Genomic DNA, 20,374 nt, shown 5'->3' with positions numbered 1-20,374 from the left:
AGTTCCACTTCTGCACTTCTGTTTAGGATATGGAAACCTACAAGAGAATGTCATTCCCATCCCAGTAATAAGAAAAGGCCAGAAGCTGCAACATAACTTTTTTTGAACTGATTGGAGATCTGAGGTTACAGGAAATAAAGTAAATTCCAAAGAGTCTCAAGGCAAGATAGGACACAAACCATCTCACCTTTGGTAGAGCACAGGAGAAAGAGGATGCTTCCATACAAGTGAATAATAAGAAATTACATTAGAGTTTTAAACATTCTTAAAAGCCAAGTATAGCCTATTATGATAGTTTTAAATTGCTTGGAGTTGCAGATATAAAGGGCACATTCCAAGTTCTTTCCCATAGGCTCCCCTGAGTACCCACAAGAAAGACTGGAAAAAGAGAGAGAGACTCAGTGCTGCTGATATGCAGGAGATGATCAACTGCCAAGAGATAAGCATGAAACCCTTCAAATTCCCCAAACATTTCTTTTATAGGAAAAAAAAAGCCTTAAGCTCCTGGATGAATGAACTGCAAACCTTCTCACCCCTAGGACCCAGGCAGAGATCCACTGCTTCTGAGACAGGGGTTGAAGTAAAAACTCTCTGCCCTTGGGACAAAGAATAGGAATCCTTGGGCCCAGAATTCTATACCAGTACTAAGCAGAGATCTGCTGTCACTAGAGAAGGGTCAAGAACCTAGTAATATAGGTTTATTTTGTATCAAAGACATCCAGCAACTGCTGAAAGCTGTGAGTACAACAGAAACAATGAAAAATCTCCTCATCATCCCATCCTCACATTCAGTACATAGTAAAAATATCCCCTACTGGAAGAATTTGAAGTCTGTGATACACTGATACACTGAATATTTTAACAGAAACAATAAAATCCAAACCCAGCTCAACTCCTGACTATATTTAATTTAATCTTGTACACTAACGCTTTGATAGAAGAAGAGGTATGCCCATTTCTGTGTAAAATATCATTTACCTGAGTCTCTACTATTCTTATATACATACAGTTCAGTATTCAATGAAAAATTATGAGATACACAAAAAGCAAGAAAGAGTAAACCATTGTTTTATCAAGAGACAAAGCAATCAGTAGAACTAGAGTCAGAAAAGAACCAGATATTGGAACTATCAGACAGAAAGTTTATAATAACTATGTTTAATATGTTAAGTGATCTAATGGAAAAGATAAACAACAGACATAAACTGATCAGGAATTTCATCACAGAGATGAAAATTATTTAAAAAGAGTCAAAGAGAAATACTAGAAATAAAAAACACAATATCAGAGATGAAGAAATCCTTCACTGGACTCAGCAAAAGACTGGACACAGCTCAGGAAAGAATTCATGATATGCCAATAGAGATTATCTTAACAGAAATAAAAAAAGGAAAAAGAGAAAATAAAACCAAACAGTGCATGTAGAGCTCTGAGACAACATATGGTCACAAATTATCTAAAATATTTGTAAGTAGTGTCTCAGGGGAGATGAGAGAATAGGGAAAGAGATATTTTCAAAGAGATAATGGCTGAGAATTTTCTAAAATTAATGAAAAATAACAAACAACAGATCCAAGAATCCCAAAGAACCTCAAGCAGGGTTAAAAAAAAATACATGTACCAATACATATTATAATTAAACTGTTAAAACAAGAGATAAAAAGAAAATGAAGATCAGCAGTATTTTGTTCTGTGGAAATGAAACCCACAGCTACAGAAAGATAGAGAAAACGAAAAGGCAGAGGACTTTGTACCAGATGAAGGGACAAGATAAAATCCCAGAAAAACCACTAAATGAAGAGGAGATAGGCACCCTTCCAGAAAAAAGAATTCAGAATAATGATAATGAAGATGATCCAGGACTTTGAATAAAGACTGGATGCAAAGATCGAAAAGATGTAAGAAAAGTTTAACAAAGACCTAGAAGAATTAAAGAACAAACAGAGATAAGCAATACAATAGCTGAAATGAAAAATACACTGAAGGAACCAATAGCAGATTGACTGAGGCAAAAGAACGAATAAGTGACCTGGAAGACAGAATAGTGAAAATCACTGATGCAATAAAGAATAAAGAAAAAAGAAAGAAAAGAAATGAAGACAGTCTAAAAGACCTCTAGGTAAACATTAAATGCACCAACATTCGCATTATAGGGGTCCCAGAAGGAGAAGAGAGAGAGAAAAGACCCAAGAAATTATTGGAAGAGAATATAGCCAAAAACTTCCTTAACGCAGGAAAGGAAATAGCCACCCAAGTCCAGAAAGCACAGAGAGTCCCAGGCAGGATAAACCCAAGGAGAAACACACCAAGACACACAATAGTCAAATTGACAAAAATTAAAGACAGAGAAAAATTATTAAAAGCAACAAGGGAAAAATGACAAATAACATACAAGGGAACTCCCAGAAGGTTAACAGCTAATTTCTCAGCAGAAACTCTGCAAGCCAGAAGGGAGTGGCATGATATATTTAAAGAGATGAAAGGGAAGAACCCACAACCAAGAATACTCTACCCAACAAGGATCTCATGCAGATTCAACAGAGAAATCAAAAGCTTTACAGACAAGCAACAGCTAAGAGACTTCAGCACCATCAAACCAGCCTTACAACAAATGCTAAAGGAACTTCTCTAAGCGGGAAACACAAGAAGAGAAAAGGACCTACAAAAGCAAAAACAACACAATTCAGAAAATGATAATAGGAACATACATATTGATAATTACCTGGAATGCAAATGGACTAAATGCACCAACCAGAAGACACAGACTGGCTGAATGGATACAAAAACAAGACCCATATATATGCTGTCTACAAGAGACCCACTTCAGACCTAGGGACACATACAGACTGAAAGTGAGGGGATGGAAAAAGATATTCCATGAAATGGAAAGCAAAAGAAAGCTGGAGTAGGTGATACTCATATCAGATAAAATAGACTTTAAAATAAAAAATGTTGCAAGAGACAAGAAAGGACATTACATAATGATCAAGGGATCAATCCAAGAAGAGGAGATAACAATTATAAACATATATGCACCCAATATAGGAACACCTCAATACATAAGGCAAATGCAATCAACTATAAAAGAGGAAATCGACAGTAACACAATAATAGTGGGGGACTTTAACACCCCACTTACACCAGTGGACAGATTATGAAGACAGAAAATTAATAAGGAAACACAAGCTTTAAATGACACAATAAACCAGCTAGATTTAATAGATATCTATAGGACATTACATCCAAAAACAGCAGATTATACGTTCTTCTCAGGTGCACATGGAACATTCTCCAGGATAGATCACATTTTGGGTCACAAATCAAGCCTTGGTAAATTTAAGAAAATTGAAATCATATCAAGCTTCTTTTCTGACCACAATGCTGAGATTAGAAATTAATTACAGGGAAAAAAAGTGTAAAATATACAAACACACAGAGGCTAAACAATACACTACTAAATAATACTAGATACAAATGACAACAAAAACACAACAATCCAAAACCTATGGGATGCAGCAAAAGCAGTTCTAAGAAGGAAGTTTAGAGCAATACAATCCTACCTCAAGAAACAAGAAAAATCCCAGATAAACAATCTAAGCTTACACCTAAAGAAACTAGAGAAAGAAGAGCAAACAAAACCCAAAGTTAGTAGAAGGAGAGAAATCATAAAGATCAGAGCAGAAATAAATGAAATAGAAACAAAGAAAACAACAGCAAAAATCAATAAAACTAAAAGCTGGTTCTTTGAGAAGATAAACAAAATTGATAAACCCTTAGCAAAGCTCATTAAGAAAAAGAGGGAGAGGACTCAAATCAATAAAATTAGAAATGAAATAGGAGAAGTTAAAATGGACACCACAGAAATAAAAAGCACCATAAGAGATTACTAGAAGCAACTATATGGCAATAAAATGGACAACCTGGAAGAAGTGGACAGATTCTTAGAAAGGTATAACCTTCCAAGACTGAATCAGGAAGACACAGAAATATGAACAGACCAATCACAAGTAATGAAATTGAAACTGTGATTAAAAATCTTCCAACAAGAATTGAGTAAAGAAATATGGTATGTAAATAAAAGCATGTATCAATTGAAAAAAAAAAAAAATCTTCCAACAAACAAAAGTCCAGGACCAGATGGCTTCACAGGTGAATTCTATCAAACATTTAGAGAAGAGCTAACACCCATCCTTCTGAAACTCTTCCAAAAACTTTCAGAGGAAGGAACACTCCCAAACTCATTCTATGAGGCAACCATTACTCTGATACCAAAACCAGACAAATATACTACAAAAAAGGAAAATTACAGAGCAATATCCCTGATGAATTTAGATGCAAAAATCCTCAACAAAATACTAGCAAACAGAATCCAACAACACATTAAAAGAATCATACACCATTATCAAGTGGGGTCTATCCCTGGAATGCAAGGATTCTTCAATATATGCAAATCAATCAATGTGATACACCATATCAGCAAATTGAAGGATAAAAATTACATGATCATCTCAATAGATGCAGAGAAAGCTTTTGACAAAATTCAACACCCATTTATGATAAAAACTCTCCAGAAGGTGGGCATAGAGGGAACCTATCTCAACATAATAAAAGCCATGTATGACAAACCCACAGCAAACATCATTCTCAATGGTGAAAAACTGAAAGCATTCTCTCTAAGATCAGGAACAAGACAAGGATGTCCACTCTCTCCACTGTTATTCAACATAGTTTTGGAAGTCCTTGCCACAGCAATCAGAGAAGAAAAAGAAATAAAAGGAATCCAAATTGGAAAAGAAGTAAAACTGTCACTGTTTGCAGATGACATGCTACTATACATAGAAAATCCTAAAGATGCCACCAGAAAACTATTTGAACTAATCAATGAATTTGGTAAAGTTGCAGGATACAAAATTAACACACAGAAATCTCTTGCATTTCTATACACTAACAATGAAAGAGCAGAAAGATAAATTAAGGAAATAATCCCATTCACCACTGCAACAAAAAGAATAGGATACCTAGGAATAAACCTAACTAAGGAGGTAAAAGACCTGTACTTAGAAAAGTATAAGACACTATTGAAAGAAATCAAAGACATGGCATTTTTTACAGAACTAGAACAAAAAAATCCTAAAATTTGTATGGAGACACAAAAGACCCCGAATAGCCAAAGCAATCTTGGGGGGAAAAATGGAGCTGGAGGAATCAGACTCCCTGACTTCAGACTATATTACAAAGCTACAGTAATCAAGACAATATGGTACAGGCACAAAAACAGAAATATAGATCAACGGGACAGGATAGAAAGCCCAGAGATAAACTATGGTCAACTAATCTATGACAAAGGAGGCAAGGATATACAATGGAGAAAAGGCAGCCTCTTCAATAAGCGGTGCTGGGAAAACTGGACAGCTACATGTAAAAGAATGAAATTAGAACACTCTCTAACACCATCCACAAAAATAAACTCAAAATGGATTAAAGACCTAAATGTAAGGCCAGACATTATAAAACTCCTAGAGCAAAACATAGGAAGAACACTCTTTGACATAAATCACAGCAAGATCTTTTTTGACCCACCTCCTAGAGTAATAGAAATAAAAACAAAAATAAATAAGTAGGACCTAATGAAACTTAAAAGCTTCTGCACAGCAAAGGAAACTATAAGCAAGACAAAAAGACAACCCTCAGAATGGGAGAAAATATTGGCAAATGAATCAACAGACAAAGGACTAATCTCCAAAATATATAAACAGTTCAAGCAGCTCAATATGAAAAAAACAAACAACCCAATCAAACAATGGGCAGAAGACCTAAATAAGCATTTCTCCAAAGAACACGTACGTATGGCCAAAAGGCACATGAAAAGGTGCTCAACATCACTAATTATTAGAGAAATGCAGATCAAAACTACCATGAGGTATCACCTCACACCGGTTAGAATGGGCATCATCAGAAAATCTACAAACAGTAAATGCTGGAGAGGATGTGGAGAAAAGGGAACTCTCTTGCATTGTTGGTGGGAACGTAAATTGATACAGTCACTATGGAGAACAGTATGGAGGTTCCTTGAAAAACTAAAAATAGAGTTACTATATGACCCAGCAATCCCACTCCTGGGCATATATCCAGAGAACACCATAATTCAAAAAGACACATGCACCCCAATGTTCATTGCAGCACTATTTACAATAGCCAGGACATGGAAGCAACCTAAATGTCCATCAACAGATGAATGGATAAAGAAGATGTGGTACATTTATACAATGGAATATTACTCAGCTGTAAAAAGGAACAAAACTGGGACATTTATAGAGACATGGATGGACCTAGAGACTGTCATACAGAGTGACGTGAGTCAGAAAGAGAAAAATATCATATATTAACACATATATGCAGAATATAGAAAAATGGTACAAATCAACCAGTTTGCAAGGCAGAAATAGAGACACAGATATAGAGAACAAACATATAGACACCAAGTAGGGAAAGTGGTGGTGGTGGGGGGGTGGGGTGGGATGAACTGGGAGATTGGGATCGCCATATATACACTACTAATAAGAAAAAAAATATCAAATTGTACACTTTAAATATATGCAGTTAATTGTATGTCAATTGTATCTCCATAAAAGTTCTTAGACGTCAGCCAGAGGTGGGAGGTAGGGGAAATTTAAATACAGAGCAACAGCAATAAGAATTAGAGCTGACTTCTTGGAAACTATGCAAGCCAGAAGACAATGGAGTGACATTTTTTAAATAGTGAAAGCAGAAATTATCTTTTAACATTTTAGGGGTGATAATGGTACTATGGTTATATATATAATATATATAGATTTTTTTTTCTCAATACCCCTTATACTTAAAGATTGACACTAGGGATTACATCACAATAATCAGAGAGGAGGATTCCCCTTGTGGATGAGGGTAGAGATAAAGTAAGATTGACGAGGAGTAGATGATGGTTGAAACCATGTGATGAACACAAGGGAATGTGATATATATACACGTTTCATATATATATACATACATATATATATATATAATTTTAACAATTCCCATAATAGAAATTTTTTGAAATAAAGGAAATTTTTTTAAAAAAAGAAGAAAAGGGCAGAAGAGGTGAGTTTGTCATAGCGCATATCCCACTAAGTTTCTCAGATTTTTTTTTTCCTTTCTTGAGCCTTTGATTCACAGTGGACTCACAGGTCCCCAAACTGGGGTCACAGAGTTCTGCAGCCACCCTCTCCAGTAACATCAGCCCAACAAAGCCTACCTGTGCCAAAGCTCTCTTCTCCACACAGAGAGCACCGCCCTGAGTCCATCAGATTTGAGAAGAATCTCCATCCAGCTGGGGTCTCATACACAGGGACCTTCATTGATTTGGCCACTCTGAAAAATGAAATTCGAGGCAACAGTTAATTCATATTTCTCCTTTCCATTTTTTTTTCTCAGCACATAAGGAAGTCTTTAAGATCTGTTAATGGCATTACTAGATCTTAGAACACCCTGAATAATGTGGACAGTTTTCAAGACGTCAAGCCATAAAGCAGAGGATGATAAGTAGCCTGTTCCAATGGTACTCAATTTTGCTTTCCCCATAATATCGAAAATGTTAAGTTAATGTATAGTATACATTTATGATTCCCTTCTATATATATTCCTTTATCTTGGTGGTAAGATCCCAATTGGGGAATCTCAGAATCTAAAGTAAGGTGGTATTTGGGTGTAGACACTTTGGAATATTGTTTGACAGTATCTACTGTAGATGAACATACACATATCCTATGAACCAGCAATTCAACTCCTAGAAATTACTAATGACATGTGGTAGACACTGTGGTATACGGCTCAGCTTCATCACCCTCTGCACCCCTCACACACTCACACACTTTAGGACTTTTAGGACTGGAACACTCATTCCCAGCCACGGGGAATGTTGATGGCTGGCAGCTCACAGATGAGGCCCCCACTCTCTGCCAAAGAGAGATGTCTCACTCAAAATCATGCTCCCTTCCCTGGGTCAGTCCACATCTAATGACTGGCAAATGAGAGACGTATAAAGGTCTAGGCTTCAAGTCCATTCTCTACATCTGCATCTTTATTCTTGCCCTGTCACTGGGTTCATCAGTACCATTTTTTTAGATTCTATATATATGAGTTAGCATACTGTATTTGTTTTTCTCTCTCTGGCTTACTTCGCTCTGTGGGGGGTGAAGAGGAAGCTGGGACAAAGTGAGAGAGTAGCATTGACATATATACACTACCAAATGTATAGCTAAAATACGTAGCTAGTGGGAAGCTGCTGCATAAAACAGGGAGATCAACTCAATGATGGGTGATGACTTAGAGGGGTGGAATAGGGAGGGTGGGAGGGAGTCGCGGGAGGGAGGGGATATGGGGATATATGTCTAAATACAGCTGATTCATTTTGTTGTACAGCAAAAACTGGCACAACAGTGTAAAGCAATTATATTCCAATAAAGAGCTTAAAAAAAACAAAAAACCAAACCAAAACAAATAAACAAAAAAGGTCTAGGCTTCTTGTTCCTATTTGGCACCATTCTGTAGGGCCATTTCAGCTCATTTCCCTTTGTCCGATCCTCCTTCCTCACTCTCCCATAGGTGTTGCTCTTGCAGGAAACTTTGATCCTGATGACAGAAAGGAACAAAGTTCCTGCAAGCAAACCTCTCTCAGAGCTGCTTCCTGGGGAACCCAGCGTGTGACATTACTCAACAGAGTATGTACACGAGATTTTACAAAAGTGATCACAGAATCACAATTGGTAATAACGGAAACAACTCAAATGTCCATCAAAGCAGAATGGACAAATGATTTGCAATATATAATGCAGCAGTGTGAATTTCATTGAATGATCTACTGCCCTAGTAGTTGCAGTACATCATTCAATGAAATGCAACAATTTGAATGAATCTCATGAACGTAATATCAGGTAAAAGAAACCAATAACAAAGGAATATATACTATATATTCCATTCAGGCAAAATTCAGAAACAGCTAAAACTAATCTATACTGTCAAAATTCAGGCTCAGAGGACCAAGGAGGTCAAGTGTTTTGTTCAAGGTCTCACAGAGATAAGAGGTAAGAAATCTAGACCCAAGTCTGCTTAATTTCTGCCCACGTTCCATTCCACTATGCCAGTGCTTCAAGATGTACACAGACTTCAAAGCAAGCTGGGGAATGAGTTGCTACCACAGACACTGGCCTGAAGAGTTTCATCTTCCTCACATGGAAGCAACCTAAAGAGAAAAACATCAAATGCCTGCCACCAGCAGTTTAGTTCTTTGAAGACTGTAGGTGCAGAAGGTGACCATGGAGAGGAACCAATAGGGTATCTTGGTAAAGAAAAGGAATAAAAATACACACAGGACAAAGGGCACAATGCAATAGTGATTTCTTTAGGTGTTTTTTGTGGCCAGCTAGAGGGAAAAAAAATCTAGAAACTCTTGCCAGAGGAACATGAACACTTCTCTTTCCATAAAACCCAAATGTAGTTAATGTTGCTCACAATCTTGAAAAACTGCGCACCAAGTGTCTTTCAAGTTTGCTTTGAAAAGAAGCTCCTTTTGGATGCTTGGGTGTTATATCAAAGGTTCTCTTTTCTCTTTTTCTCAATAGTCTAAGAAAGATATACAATCATGCTTACATCCTGGTAGGAATAATGGAATAAATCCTCGCAGCAATTAGAGAGCAAAGGTGAGTTTTCAGAGCCATTAATTTTGTAGTCAGAAGCTCAAGGAAGGAGAAATCATTCACACAGAAGCTTTTGAGGGCAGCACATAGTAAAGCCTGGATCAAAATTAATTTAGCTAAAATAGAATGCATATGATTACAAAACAGCATGTGCAACATGCAGCAGAGGTGAGGGGAAGAGAGAGGCTAAAGGGTGTGGGGATATAGATATTCTCTGGCCAAAACATTCTTGTTGGTTCAAAGCCAGGTTGGCAGATCTGAAGGGAGGGGAGAGGATTTCCCCAGCTCCACCCTTCTGAGTTAATCACTGTCAGGAGGTCATCAAGCTGAAGGCTGAGGTTGGATTTGAAGGGACCGGATACTTTTATAACTATGGGCCACAACTGCCGCTGCACAAGCTAAGATAACAATATGGGTAATTAAATTCCAGGATCCCGAGAATGAGTTGATTGTGTCCTAGAGTCAGAAAGGAATTCCCCGCCCTTCTCCTTCTACTGAACTTGGGATCCATCCCAACCACAGCATTCAGCAGATACCAGGCTCTAGACTGGTTTTTGGCAGGAAGCCCCAGTGGAATCTCTGAAACTCTCTGGTACAAAAGCTAAGAATGAAGCTGCTCATGGTGAGGGTCTACACCCCTCTCCTCGACTACCACCACCATGTGTTGGAGACAAATGGAACTTACTTCCAAGGAAACAACAGCATGTGAAGGAAAAGAAAGAAAATGAATCTGGACCACAATTACCCTGCTAATGGGAGTGAGCCCTGGTAGCCAAAACCCCCGATGGTGGATATAAGCTCCTCAGTGTGGATTTTAAAACCTCTAAAAACGTGGCTTCAGGTTAGAAATAGCCTCAACCTGTCTTTCCAACACTTTCTCCCATGATACTCCCCACATGCTCCTTTTTAAAAAAAACTGAACCATCTTTTATTTTCTAAATAAGCTCTTGCATTTTTGTTGTCATGGTTTATTTCTTCATGCTTTTCGTGTTGCCTGGATTAATCCTCCTTTCCAATCTCTCTCAAAATACTCCGTGTTGCTTCAAAACCTGTCTTAAATGCCCTGCCAACACGAATCCTGTGGCAAAGGCTGCTAGTGGTCCACAAAGGCATCCTTTCCTGGACACACAGCCGGACTACACTTCCCAGCCTCCCAGGAAGTTCATTGTGGCCACACGTGGAGTTCTAGCCAATAGAACTTGAATTGAGACGATGCACACTCTTTTCAGATCTGGCTATTAAAGCTTCCCATCCTCCATGTTCTTTCTCCTTCTGCCAGTTTCATGTGGACAAGCCCAGCCATCCTAGAAAGCCACATGTTGAAGATGGGGGACCTACAAGTTGGAATGATCTGGATTTCTGAATCACCATCTGGAGCAGAATTAATCACCAATCGAGAACACTTGTTTTTAACTTTTAACGACTGAGAAACAACCTTTGGCTCTGTTTGAGCCATTGTACATTGTGGGGTTAGTTTTGCAGCAGCAGCAGCTCCATGATTGTAACAAATACAATTCTTTTTTCATTGCTGTAATCAACCCAGAGTAACCCTTCCTGCCCTAGGCTTCCTCTCTTGGTCATGGGTCTTTATGTTCACATTGTCACTGTGCATGTTGTTACCTCCTTAATGCTTTCCCTCCACACACAGACACTACCACCACCACCAAGGTGTTAGTTCTTTGAGGGCAGGCGCTGCATCTTACATACCTTTATAGCTCTTCAATGTCTAGGGTAACATAGTACCTCTTCAGACTTGCCCTTAATAAATTCTGTATGATTTCAGTTGACTAATATCTATTATTTAACAAATATTGTTGAATAGCAAGAGGAAAAGTACCTCTATTTTATGGTCTTTTCTCATTGTAGGTTCCTTATATTAAGATATAATTAATTTCTGCATGTTTTATTTAAATCAGTCATTTTAAGCAAAGAGAATTTCTCCAGGTATTAATTGGTGGGGCTATCACGATAAGAGAAAAGCATTTCTTGAAAATAAAGATTTTATAGAATTAGGGCAGTGAATATACGCGAATCATAGGTTTGAGGAGCAGAAGGACACATTATTTCTATTTTACAGTCAGGTGGTTCCCTTACCCTCACGTGCTCAAACAAGATAACAGATACAAAAGTATCCTAAGAGATCCCTAAAAGCTCACTACAGGTAGAGGTACTAGCATATCTATCTTTGTGCCTCCTCCATCCAGCACAGTTCATGCCCATAGTAGGTAATAAAATATCTATTAACCTAATTCTACAGTACTACATCATTGTATGTGATAATATTCTACTGGAATATCAATGGTTATTAATGACTCTCTTTTGCCTTGTGAGAGAACAGCCAATAAACAACGACTAATTATATCAAGTACACGAGGCAGAATCAGCTGCTCTTGGAATTCTACTTTGAGAAAGTTGCAATAGATTTAAAGAGGACAAGCTCCAGGTCCCTCTTCCTTTGATTTATCTTCAAACATCCACTTTCTTAAGAGCTTAGCAGATCTCTTGGTTCTGTTTTCTACACACTGAACTCTTAGCCCCTTTTTAAAAAGCCTCCATCTACATAGATTAGAAGATATCTGCATCACATACATCCAACAAAAGACTTATATGTAGTTTATATAGAAAAACTACAAATCAATAAAAAAAGGCAGATAACCTTTAAAAAATTGGCAAAAATCTTGAATAGACACTTTACAAAAGAGGATATTCACAACTCACAAAATGAAAGGGAATGGGGATGGGAAAGGGAAAACGAATGGGAAAAAACATTTGCAAACCCTGTATCCAATAAGGGGTTAATATCCAAAATATATAAGGAATGCTTACAACTTAACAGCAAGAAAACAATCTAATTTTTAAAAAATGAGCAAAGAGTCTAAACAGGAAAATAAATTTTTCTGAAGAAGGCATACCAATAGCCAACAGATACATGCAAAGCTCAACATCACTAACCGTCAGAGAAGCACAAATCAAAACCACAATGAGATATGACCCCACACCTATTAAAATGGCTATTATCAAAAAGACAAGAGATAAGAGCCAAGGTGGACATGGAGAAAAGGGAACACTCGTGCACTGTTGGTAGGAATATAAATCGGTACTATGGAAAATACTATATAATCGGTACTAAATAATTGGTCACTATGGACAATAACATGGAGGGTCCTCGAAAAATTAAAAACGACCTACCACATGATCCAGCAATCCCACTTCTAGATATTTATCCAAAGGAAATGAAAACAGGATCTCGGAAAGATATCTGTACTACTATGCTCATTGCATCATTATTCACTATAGCCAAGACATGGAAACAACCTAAATGTCCAATGACAGATAAATGGATAAAGAAGATGTGGTATATACTCGTAAATACAGCGAATATTATTCAGCCATTAAAAAAGAAGGAAATTCTGCCATTTGCAACAACATGAATGAACATGGAAGGCATTCTGCTAAGTGAAATAAACCAGACAGAGAAAAACAAATATTGTATGGTATCACTTACATGTGGAGTCTAAGGAAAAATAAATCTGAATTCATAGAAATGAAGAGTATATTGGTGGTTTCCAGGGACTGGGGGTGTGGGGAAATGGGGAGATAGTGGTTAAAGGGTACAAATTTCCACTTATAAGATAAATAAGTTCTAAAGAATGTCTATATGTATATAACTGAGTCATTCTGCGGTACAGTACAGATTGACACAACATTGTAAATCAACTATACTTCAGTAAAAAGTTTTGTAAAAATTAAAAGATAAGTAAGTTCTGAAAATCTAAGGTATAGCATAGTGACTATAGTTATTAATACATATTATATACTTGAAATTTGCTGAAAGTAGAATTCTCACCAAAAAAAAAAGTTAAGTATGGGATGTGATGCGTTAATTACCTTGATTGTGATCATTATTTCACAATGTATATCAGTATCAAATCATCACACTGTATACTTTAAATATATTATTATCTGTCAATTATACCTCAGTAAAGCTGTAATCAAAAAAGCTAGTCACTGGTGATGGAAGTCAGGACAGAGGTTATCTGTGGGGAGGAGGGGAGGTAGTAACTGGAATGGGGACCAGGGAGCTTCAGGAATGCTGTTCTGCTTCTAGCTCTACAATGGTAGTCACATGGGTGTATGCACTTTGTCAAAAGTCCCTCAGCTATGCATGAAGTGTGCCTTGTTAAATATACATTATGCTTCCATTAAACATATATTTAAAATAAAAACCCTCTGTAGTATTTATGACTGAGTACATATTTCAATCAGCCTTGTTTACATCATCCCAAGAAGCAAACTACTGAAGATGGAGTTTAAGAGCATTCTGGATATGCTGGTTAATGTCTGGCAGACGTGGAAAAAAACTACCCCTAAGTTTGTCCTCCAGGATTTTCACATGGATGAGTTCACTCCCAGATCCTTTCTTTGATATCTGCACTGCTGGCTGGAGCTGCTCTGAGGTCAAAGGCTTATGTGAGTTTACACTTTAAAAGCATTTCTAAGGCAGCCTACTCAGCTCATAAATAAGTATTAGGCAGAGTTCAGCCAGGCCTTGTTTTCTAATACCAATCTCCAAGTTCACTCTTTTCTCATTTTTTGAATGCAGCAACTCACACTTTCAGGTAAAATAAATATAAAACATGAAGCTGTCACAATAAAATGACCACAAAAGTCTTTCAATCATATATATAAATATGTATCAACTTTAGCAGAGAGCTGCTTGTTCCTGGGGCCTGTAGTATCTCAGCCTGGTCTACACCTCAAAAGTCACATACTAAATAACACTTCCCTTGCCTGTCTTATCAGGGAAGTCATAAGGATCAAATGAGATTGTATATAAAGAAAAGTAAGCGTTCTAACAACTGCAAAATGTCCTACAGTGTTATAACACTATTACTCTTCTGGGTATTGGAAGTGTCACTTAATCCAAATAGAAACGGACATATTGTTTAAAGAATAATTATTTTAAAAAAGCAAAATATAACTGTATGCCTCATGCTCCCTATAAAATTCTAGATTTGGGGCAAATGTAAAACAAAGGTGCATCCCCAAACCCAGAGGCTTTTGCTGCTTTATCTAAAAGTTTCTGCACTTTCATTTTAGGTCGGTGTTACAGAGGAAAATAGGATCCTTCCCAATTAGATTTTAAATTTTGTTAGGGAATATAAGGCAGGCATATTTCTGAGGATCTTTAGGTAATGGGAAAAGTTTGGTTTCAGACTTGGACCAAACATTCAAGAGAAAAATGTGTACAACTGAAAGAGTCACAGGTTCACTCTCTTAAGCTAGTAAATAATCTGGAACTCTATGTCTGGGAATCAACAGGGTCTATGTTTACCATCTTGATTCTTGAGCACTTCGATATAAATTTTTCCTGGTTCTAATTATTTTCAAAGAAGAAAAACTGTTGAGGGGCTAGGGCTGGCAAATATTAAGCCCTGAGTGTTCCAGTTAAGCTGAGAGATAAAGAGGCCACTGTCAGCTGTCCTTTCTTAGATTCCCATGAGACTCCTCCCTGAAGACCAAAAAGTGAATCATCTTCCTGTCTTTTTGTTTAGCTTTGAATTCTAAAGTATGTTGACACCTTATTGAAGCTTTTTAAAAAACCTATATAATACCTTTGGAAGATTTAGAATCAATTCCTTTATACCCATTGACAAAAAGTTGTAAACACGAACTGATCTGACAACTCTAACTCAGGAGATAAAACATCTCACTAAACAAAGCTTCTCTTTCTGAAAGCCTTTTCTGTGTTTCCCCTTCTGGATTCAATTAGCATCTTTTTCCAGATGGTATAAAAAAACCCTATTGATCCTATGTCATAAAACAGGAGAGACGGGACATCTGGGCATGGAACATTAAATAAATATACAGCAGCTGGAAATGGATCCTCATTTTAAAGGAAGAACAAAGCCCAGAGAAAACAAGTATTTGTATAATGCTGCATCACCATTCTGTGGGCAACACCACAAGCAGGGGTAAATATTAAAAAATGATGTCAGTATCAGTTTTCTTAAAGATCTCTGGCTTAATGTACAACCCAGGTCACTGTTTCCTGAGAAGCCAGGTCAAGTCATCAGGCAGCCATCCCTAAATGGGCTCGGAGAAAATGAGTATTTATCAAGGGACACAGAAGCAGCCACCTCATCTGAGAGGTACCATATATTCAAGGCTACACTTACTCTTCTAGGATGTCCATCCTTATTCAGGTTTGGGTTTAATTTTGCCAATAAGTATAAAGAAAGCTCCTGCACATTAATTTATCTTTTAAAAAAGTTTTGATTTAATAAGACATAGTTATGAGGAAAGAAACTATTGGAGGAGTTGATGTCCTTTTGTGGGAAATGATGTTTACAGCACAAGGTGAAGCTGAGTGAACAGGAAAGGTAGGCAGACATGCACGGCCATGGAATCAAGACCAAGCACCTTTGGACTTTGCAGGGATGAGAGAATGGACTCTGAATTCTGACTGCCAGTCCCCATCCAGTTCCATCCCTTCTTGGCTGGGTGACCTTGGCCAAGTGACTTAAATTCAATAAGCCCAGCTCTTTCACCTGTGAAACAGAATAACAGTGAATGCCCTTATTCAGGGAGGACTAAATGGGGTGATTCTTGGGAAGCTCCAAACACCCAGAGCAGTGCACAGACAGCAGCAACAGCTGTTAGCATTGTTACCCCTCCAGCTGCTGCTTCCAGCCTTTCCTTCTCCCCTCCTGCCGGAGCACACTGCTATTTTGATAGAGCCTCCTTAAAGCATCACCCTGCTTCAGTCCTGGCACACACAGTCCACACAGACAGGGATACTCTTTATACCAGTTAGAGTCCCAACAGGAACAGATGACACACTCAAACTGAGTAATTTGAGGAGAGTTGGCCACAGGTGCTATGTACTCAGGTGTGGGCAGTGGAGAAGGGGAGCACGATGGACAGGAAGTACCCCCAAGCAAGGAACATCAGGGTGAGCACCACCCCACCCCCAGGCTCATTCCTGAGGCAGAGCTGGGGGAAGAGGGCTGCCTGGCAGGAGCCATGACCTTCAGAGGGGGCAGGCTGCCAGCCCACAGAAACCCAACAGGGAGAGAAATCATTCCCGACCGCACTCTCCTCCATCTGTCTGATATCTGCAGTGCTCCCAATTATCCAAGCCCAACTGAAATCAGGAGGGAAGACAAGCCAGTTGATACAGTCCACAGAGGTCAGCCTGTGGGATGGCGTATAGGGAGAGGGTGGAGAGGGATCCTGGGGCGAATGGAAGACACCCAGCACTCTCTTCATCCAGCCCCCTACACGCAGGCTACTTTGACTGTCCAGGTCAATGTGTCCAGTCCCTTCTCTGTGCTGCCACAGCAAACCCCACCAGTTACACACTCAGCACAGGTTATTGCTCTGGATGTCGGGACGGCTGACTGCCTCTAATCTGTGAGCCCCCGGAGGGCAAGGGCTCTGCCTGGTACAGATGAGTCCTTAATGACATTTGTTCATTCCATGCAAGCATCGTGGGGTCTATCAGAACACAGACTTCTCCTACGTGGGTACAAACGTCATTTAGATTCCAGAACTAAGTCCTTCAAATACCAGAGGGAGCAAGTACATGAGGCCATTGAAAGCTCAGGATAAAATTAAGTTATGGCAGTGAACTTCCAAATGGACTTACATACAAAGAGTTGGCTGAAAAGACGGATAACCTTACTTCTAAATAAGTGTATGTTAGTTTACCAAGTCCAGTGCGGTAAGTTTATCGTGAAAAGGCAGGAGATTATGGCAAAACTGGTCTCTCCTTACCTTTGCGGGATTTCGCAGAACTAAATGCTCGTTTCACTGTAAAACTTTAAAGAGAGGGGAGGGTGCATATTTCTCATGCTTATAAGTAGCACCTCATGGGGCCGATCTTTCACACAGCAAGGCTGGAAAACACTGGTTAAGATAAACCACGAAAAATATTCCTTATATGACTACAGCAGGGATGCGCTTCAAAGGACTTTACTCCCACTGAACACTCTTGAAGAGCAAGGGAGAAGGAATATGTCAAATAGTCTAGAGTCACAAAAAGGATTCTCAGGAAGATGCCTTTCCCAAAGAGGCTTGAGAGACGAGTTAACTGGAAGGGCATCCCAGGGAAGCAGACACCCTCCTCCAAGTCCTGGACTGCAGGAAGCTCTGGGCTCAGCAGAAAGCAGCCCAGGGGCCGGGTGAGTGGGGGTGACTGACAGCAAGGCTCTGTGCTATCTAAATCTGGTCCTGGGGTTCAGTCCCTAGGGAGGCAGCAGGGGACGAAGATGGAGATGGGGAAAGCAGCTGTTTGCATTCAGGGTGACCCGTACAGTGGCACAGACTCCCTCTCAGAGGGCCTAGTGGTCTCTAGGGGACAGGGACAAAAATAGGTTGGCAAGAACACACAGTTCCTGAAATTAATTGAAGAAGCAGAGTCTCCGCAGGGAATTCGAATGCCACTCAACTGCTCTGTCCCCCTCTACAGAGACAGAGGCATAGAAACGTTTCTCTGTGTGGATCCATTCTGTGTTTTAGGCCGATGCTGGGCCTAACTGGGGGACCACAGAGGAGGGATAAGGTCGGGAGAGGACACGATGGCTTCTGGGCATTGAGAATCACTGCAGAGGCACAGTCTTGTGTGAGAGGAACAATTCTCTTCAGGTCAAGATCCTACTTCCTACGGCGAAGGGATGATACAGACAGTGGAGAAGGAGAAGCACGGCCCTCTCTGTTAGCCCAGGCTGCAGCCCAAGCGGTACCCTTGTGCTAAAGGTACTACATCGTCTTTGAGACCCAATAATTTCCAGCTCTAAAAAAGTGTTGTAACATACTGCTTTTCTTAGAAGAGAGTACTTTAATGCCATCTGTGAAAACATTGTCATAATAAATACTTAAATGTGAGTGCCCTCAATGTGAACATTGCCCCCTTGGAATGCAGGGCCCTTACACAGTGCACAGCCTGTGCAACTGGTTGCAGAAGCTCTCCATCAGCTTCACCTCACGCAGAGTACGAGCTATGGCTCTCAAGTCCCTTAAACATGTTCCTGGTGTAGCAGGGAGTGGATCACACCCTCCCCAATGGTCATATGACTAAGGGTGGACCCTAAAGCCTTTCACAATCTTTGGATTGTTGAAAACACAGCTTTAAACAGCACATTTGGTTTTTCTCCAACCACATGCCCTACCCAATAGCATTCAGAAGTGGTGAACTCTGTGAGTGTACACATGTGGGCGAGGGCTCAACGCATATCATACCAAGTGTATTAAAATACATGCACATCACACATAAAAATTGACATCTTGCTTTAAAAGAATCTTGAAAGGATTTTTATAATTTTGTTTTTGAAATGAGGCTACAAGTCACTCATTTAACTATCGACAAGATTTCTCATCTATCATTCACACTTGGGAATCCTTTCAAAATGAGAAAATATACACTACAAATTATTTTCAAGTGTTGATTACTTGGATACTAAATTTAATAATAAAGTGACAAGCTGTTACATTTTTACATTAAACTAGGCAGTTAATCATGTCCATGCTGCAGTTTTCTTTATTCTGGAGTTAATATAGCTGACCCTGGAACAATGCAGGGCTTAGGGCCACCTACCACCTGCACAGCTGAAAATAATCCGCATATAAAATTACAGTTAGCCCTCTGTGCCCATGGTTCTGCATCTGCAGATTCAACCCATCTCGGATCGTGTATTACGGTGTAGGTACTTAGTGAGAGAAAGCCGCATATAAGTGGATCCATGCAGTTCAAACTCAGTTTGCTCAAGGATCAACTGTAATGCTTTCAGGTCTCTACTTTTAAGGCTATGAATACCAAAGGCCCCAGGCAAGAAGCTGAGGATGCCAGTGAGGGATGAAATGACCCGAGTGCGTTCGGGCATGTGTGTGTGTCGGGGGATGAGCATGTATATGCGCGTGTGTGTGTGTGCACACGTGTGTGTGTGTGTGTTGAGGACAAGGGAAAGTGGTGTAACTCTTGTCAGAATCTTAGGTAGTTTCTTGCACAAGAAGGTTTCCGGGAGAATGCTTCACCTTCTCCTCCACTTTCTCCCCACAACACCCTGCATATACTACACTTATTTTCAGCACGTCCTACAACGTTATTTCTGAACATTCCAGCCCAGCACTCCCTCAGCCAGCTCGCATTTTCTCTGCAATGTCCAGTGCAGCTAATCATGCCCATCTAGAAAGCCACATATGGACGCAGCCCCAGCGCTCCAACCTGGCACCGGGCTACTGACTGAGTTCCTTGGAAAATCTCAAGGGAATGCTCCAAGGATCAGAAAAAAATATGTAACTTGTAACAGACTTTCTAGCTGGATGAAATATCACAGCTGGGGATTTTTCCCCTCATGAAACCAAATGTGCATATTCAACTCAAATAAAAGTAGCAAAGTGACTTCCTATGATGTAAACTTTTATAAACTTAGAGTAAAATGACAGCTATGGGGTACACACATACTGTTTTTAAAGGCCTCACCCAGCACACGAGCTTGGACGAGTTTCCCTCTTCTTCTGTCTAGCTGCTGGGGCTTAATGACTCAGCGTCACAGAAGAGGCCAGTGCTTCCCACACTTTCTTGACAATAACAGTCATCCGAGGTGCTTATTAAAGATACAAACTGCTAGGTCCCTCCACGACAGTATCTTGAATTATTA

The 20,374-nt window shown here is 39.4% G+C and overlaps 1 protein-coding gene across 3 annotated transcripts in view; it reads right to left on the bottom strand.

Moving 5' to 3' along the window:
• Window positions 1-20,374, bottom strand: part of PGM5 (phosphoglucomutase 5) — a 178,958-nt gene that overhangs the window by 73,287 nt on the left and 85,297 nt on the right. For all 3 annotated transcript variants that reach the window (XM_057724740.1, XM_057724741.1, XM_057724742.1), the window contains exon 7: window positions 7,274-7,389. In XM_057724740.1, the coding sequence (XP_057580723.1) occupies window positions 7,274-7,389 (116 nt within the window). The remainder of the gene's footprint in view (window positions 1-7,273; window positions 7,390-20,374) is intronic.

Source organism: Hippopotamus amphibius, chromosome 2, assembly GCF_030028045.1.
Source record: "Hippopotamus amphibius kiboko isolate mHipAmp2 chromosome 2, mHipAmp2.hap2, whole genome shotgun sequence".
In the NCBI taxonomy this organism is placed as follows: domain Eukaryota; kingdom Metazoa; phylum Chordata; class Mammalia; order Artiodactyla; family Hippopotamidae; genus Hippopotamus; species Hippopotamus amphibius.
This window is presented reverse-complemented; position numbering and strand designations above follow the sequence as displayed.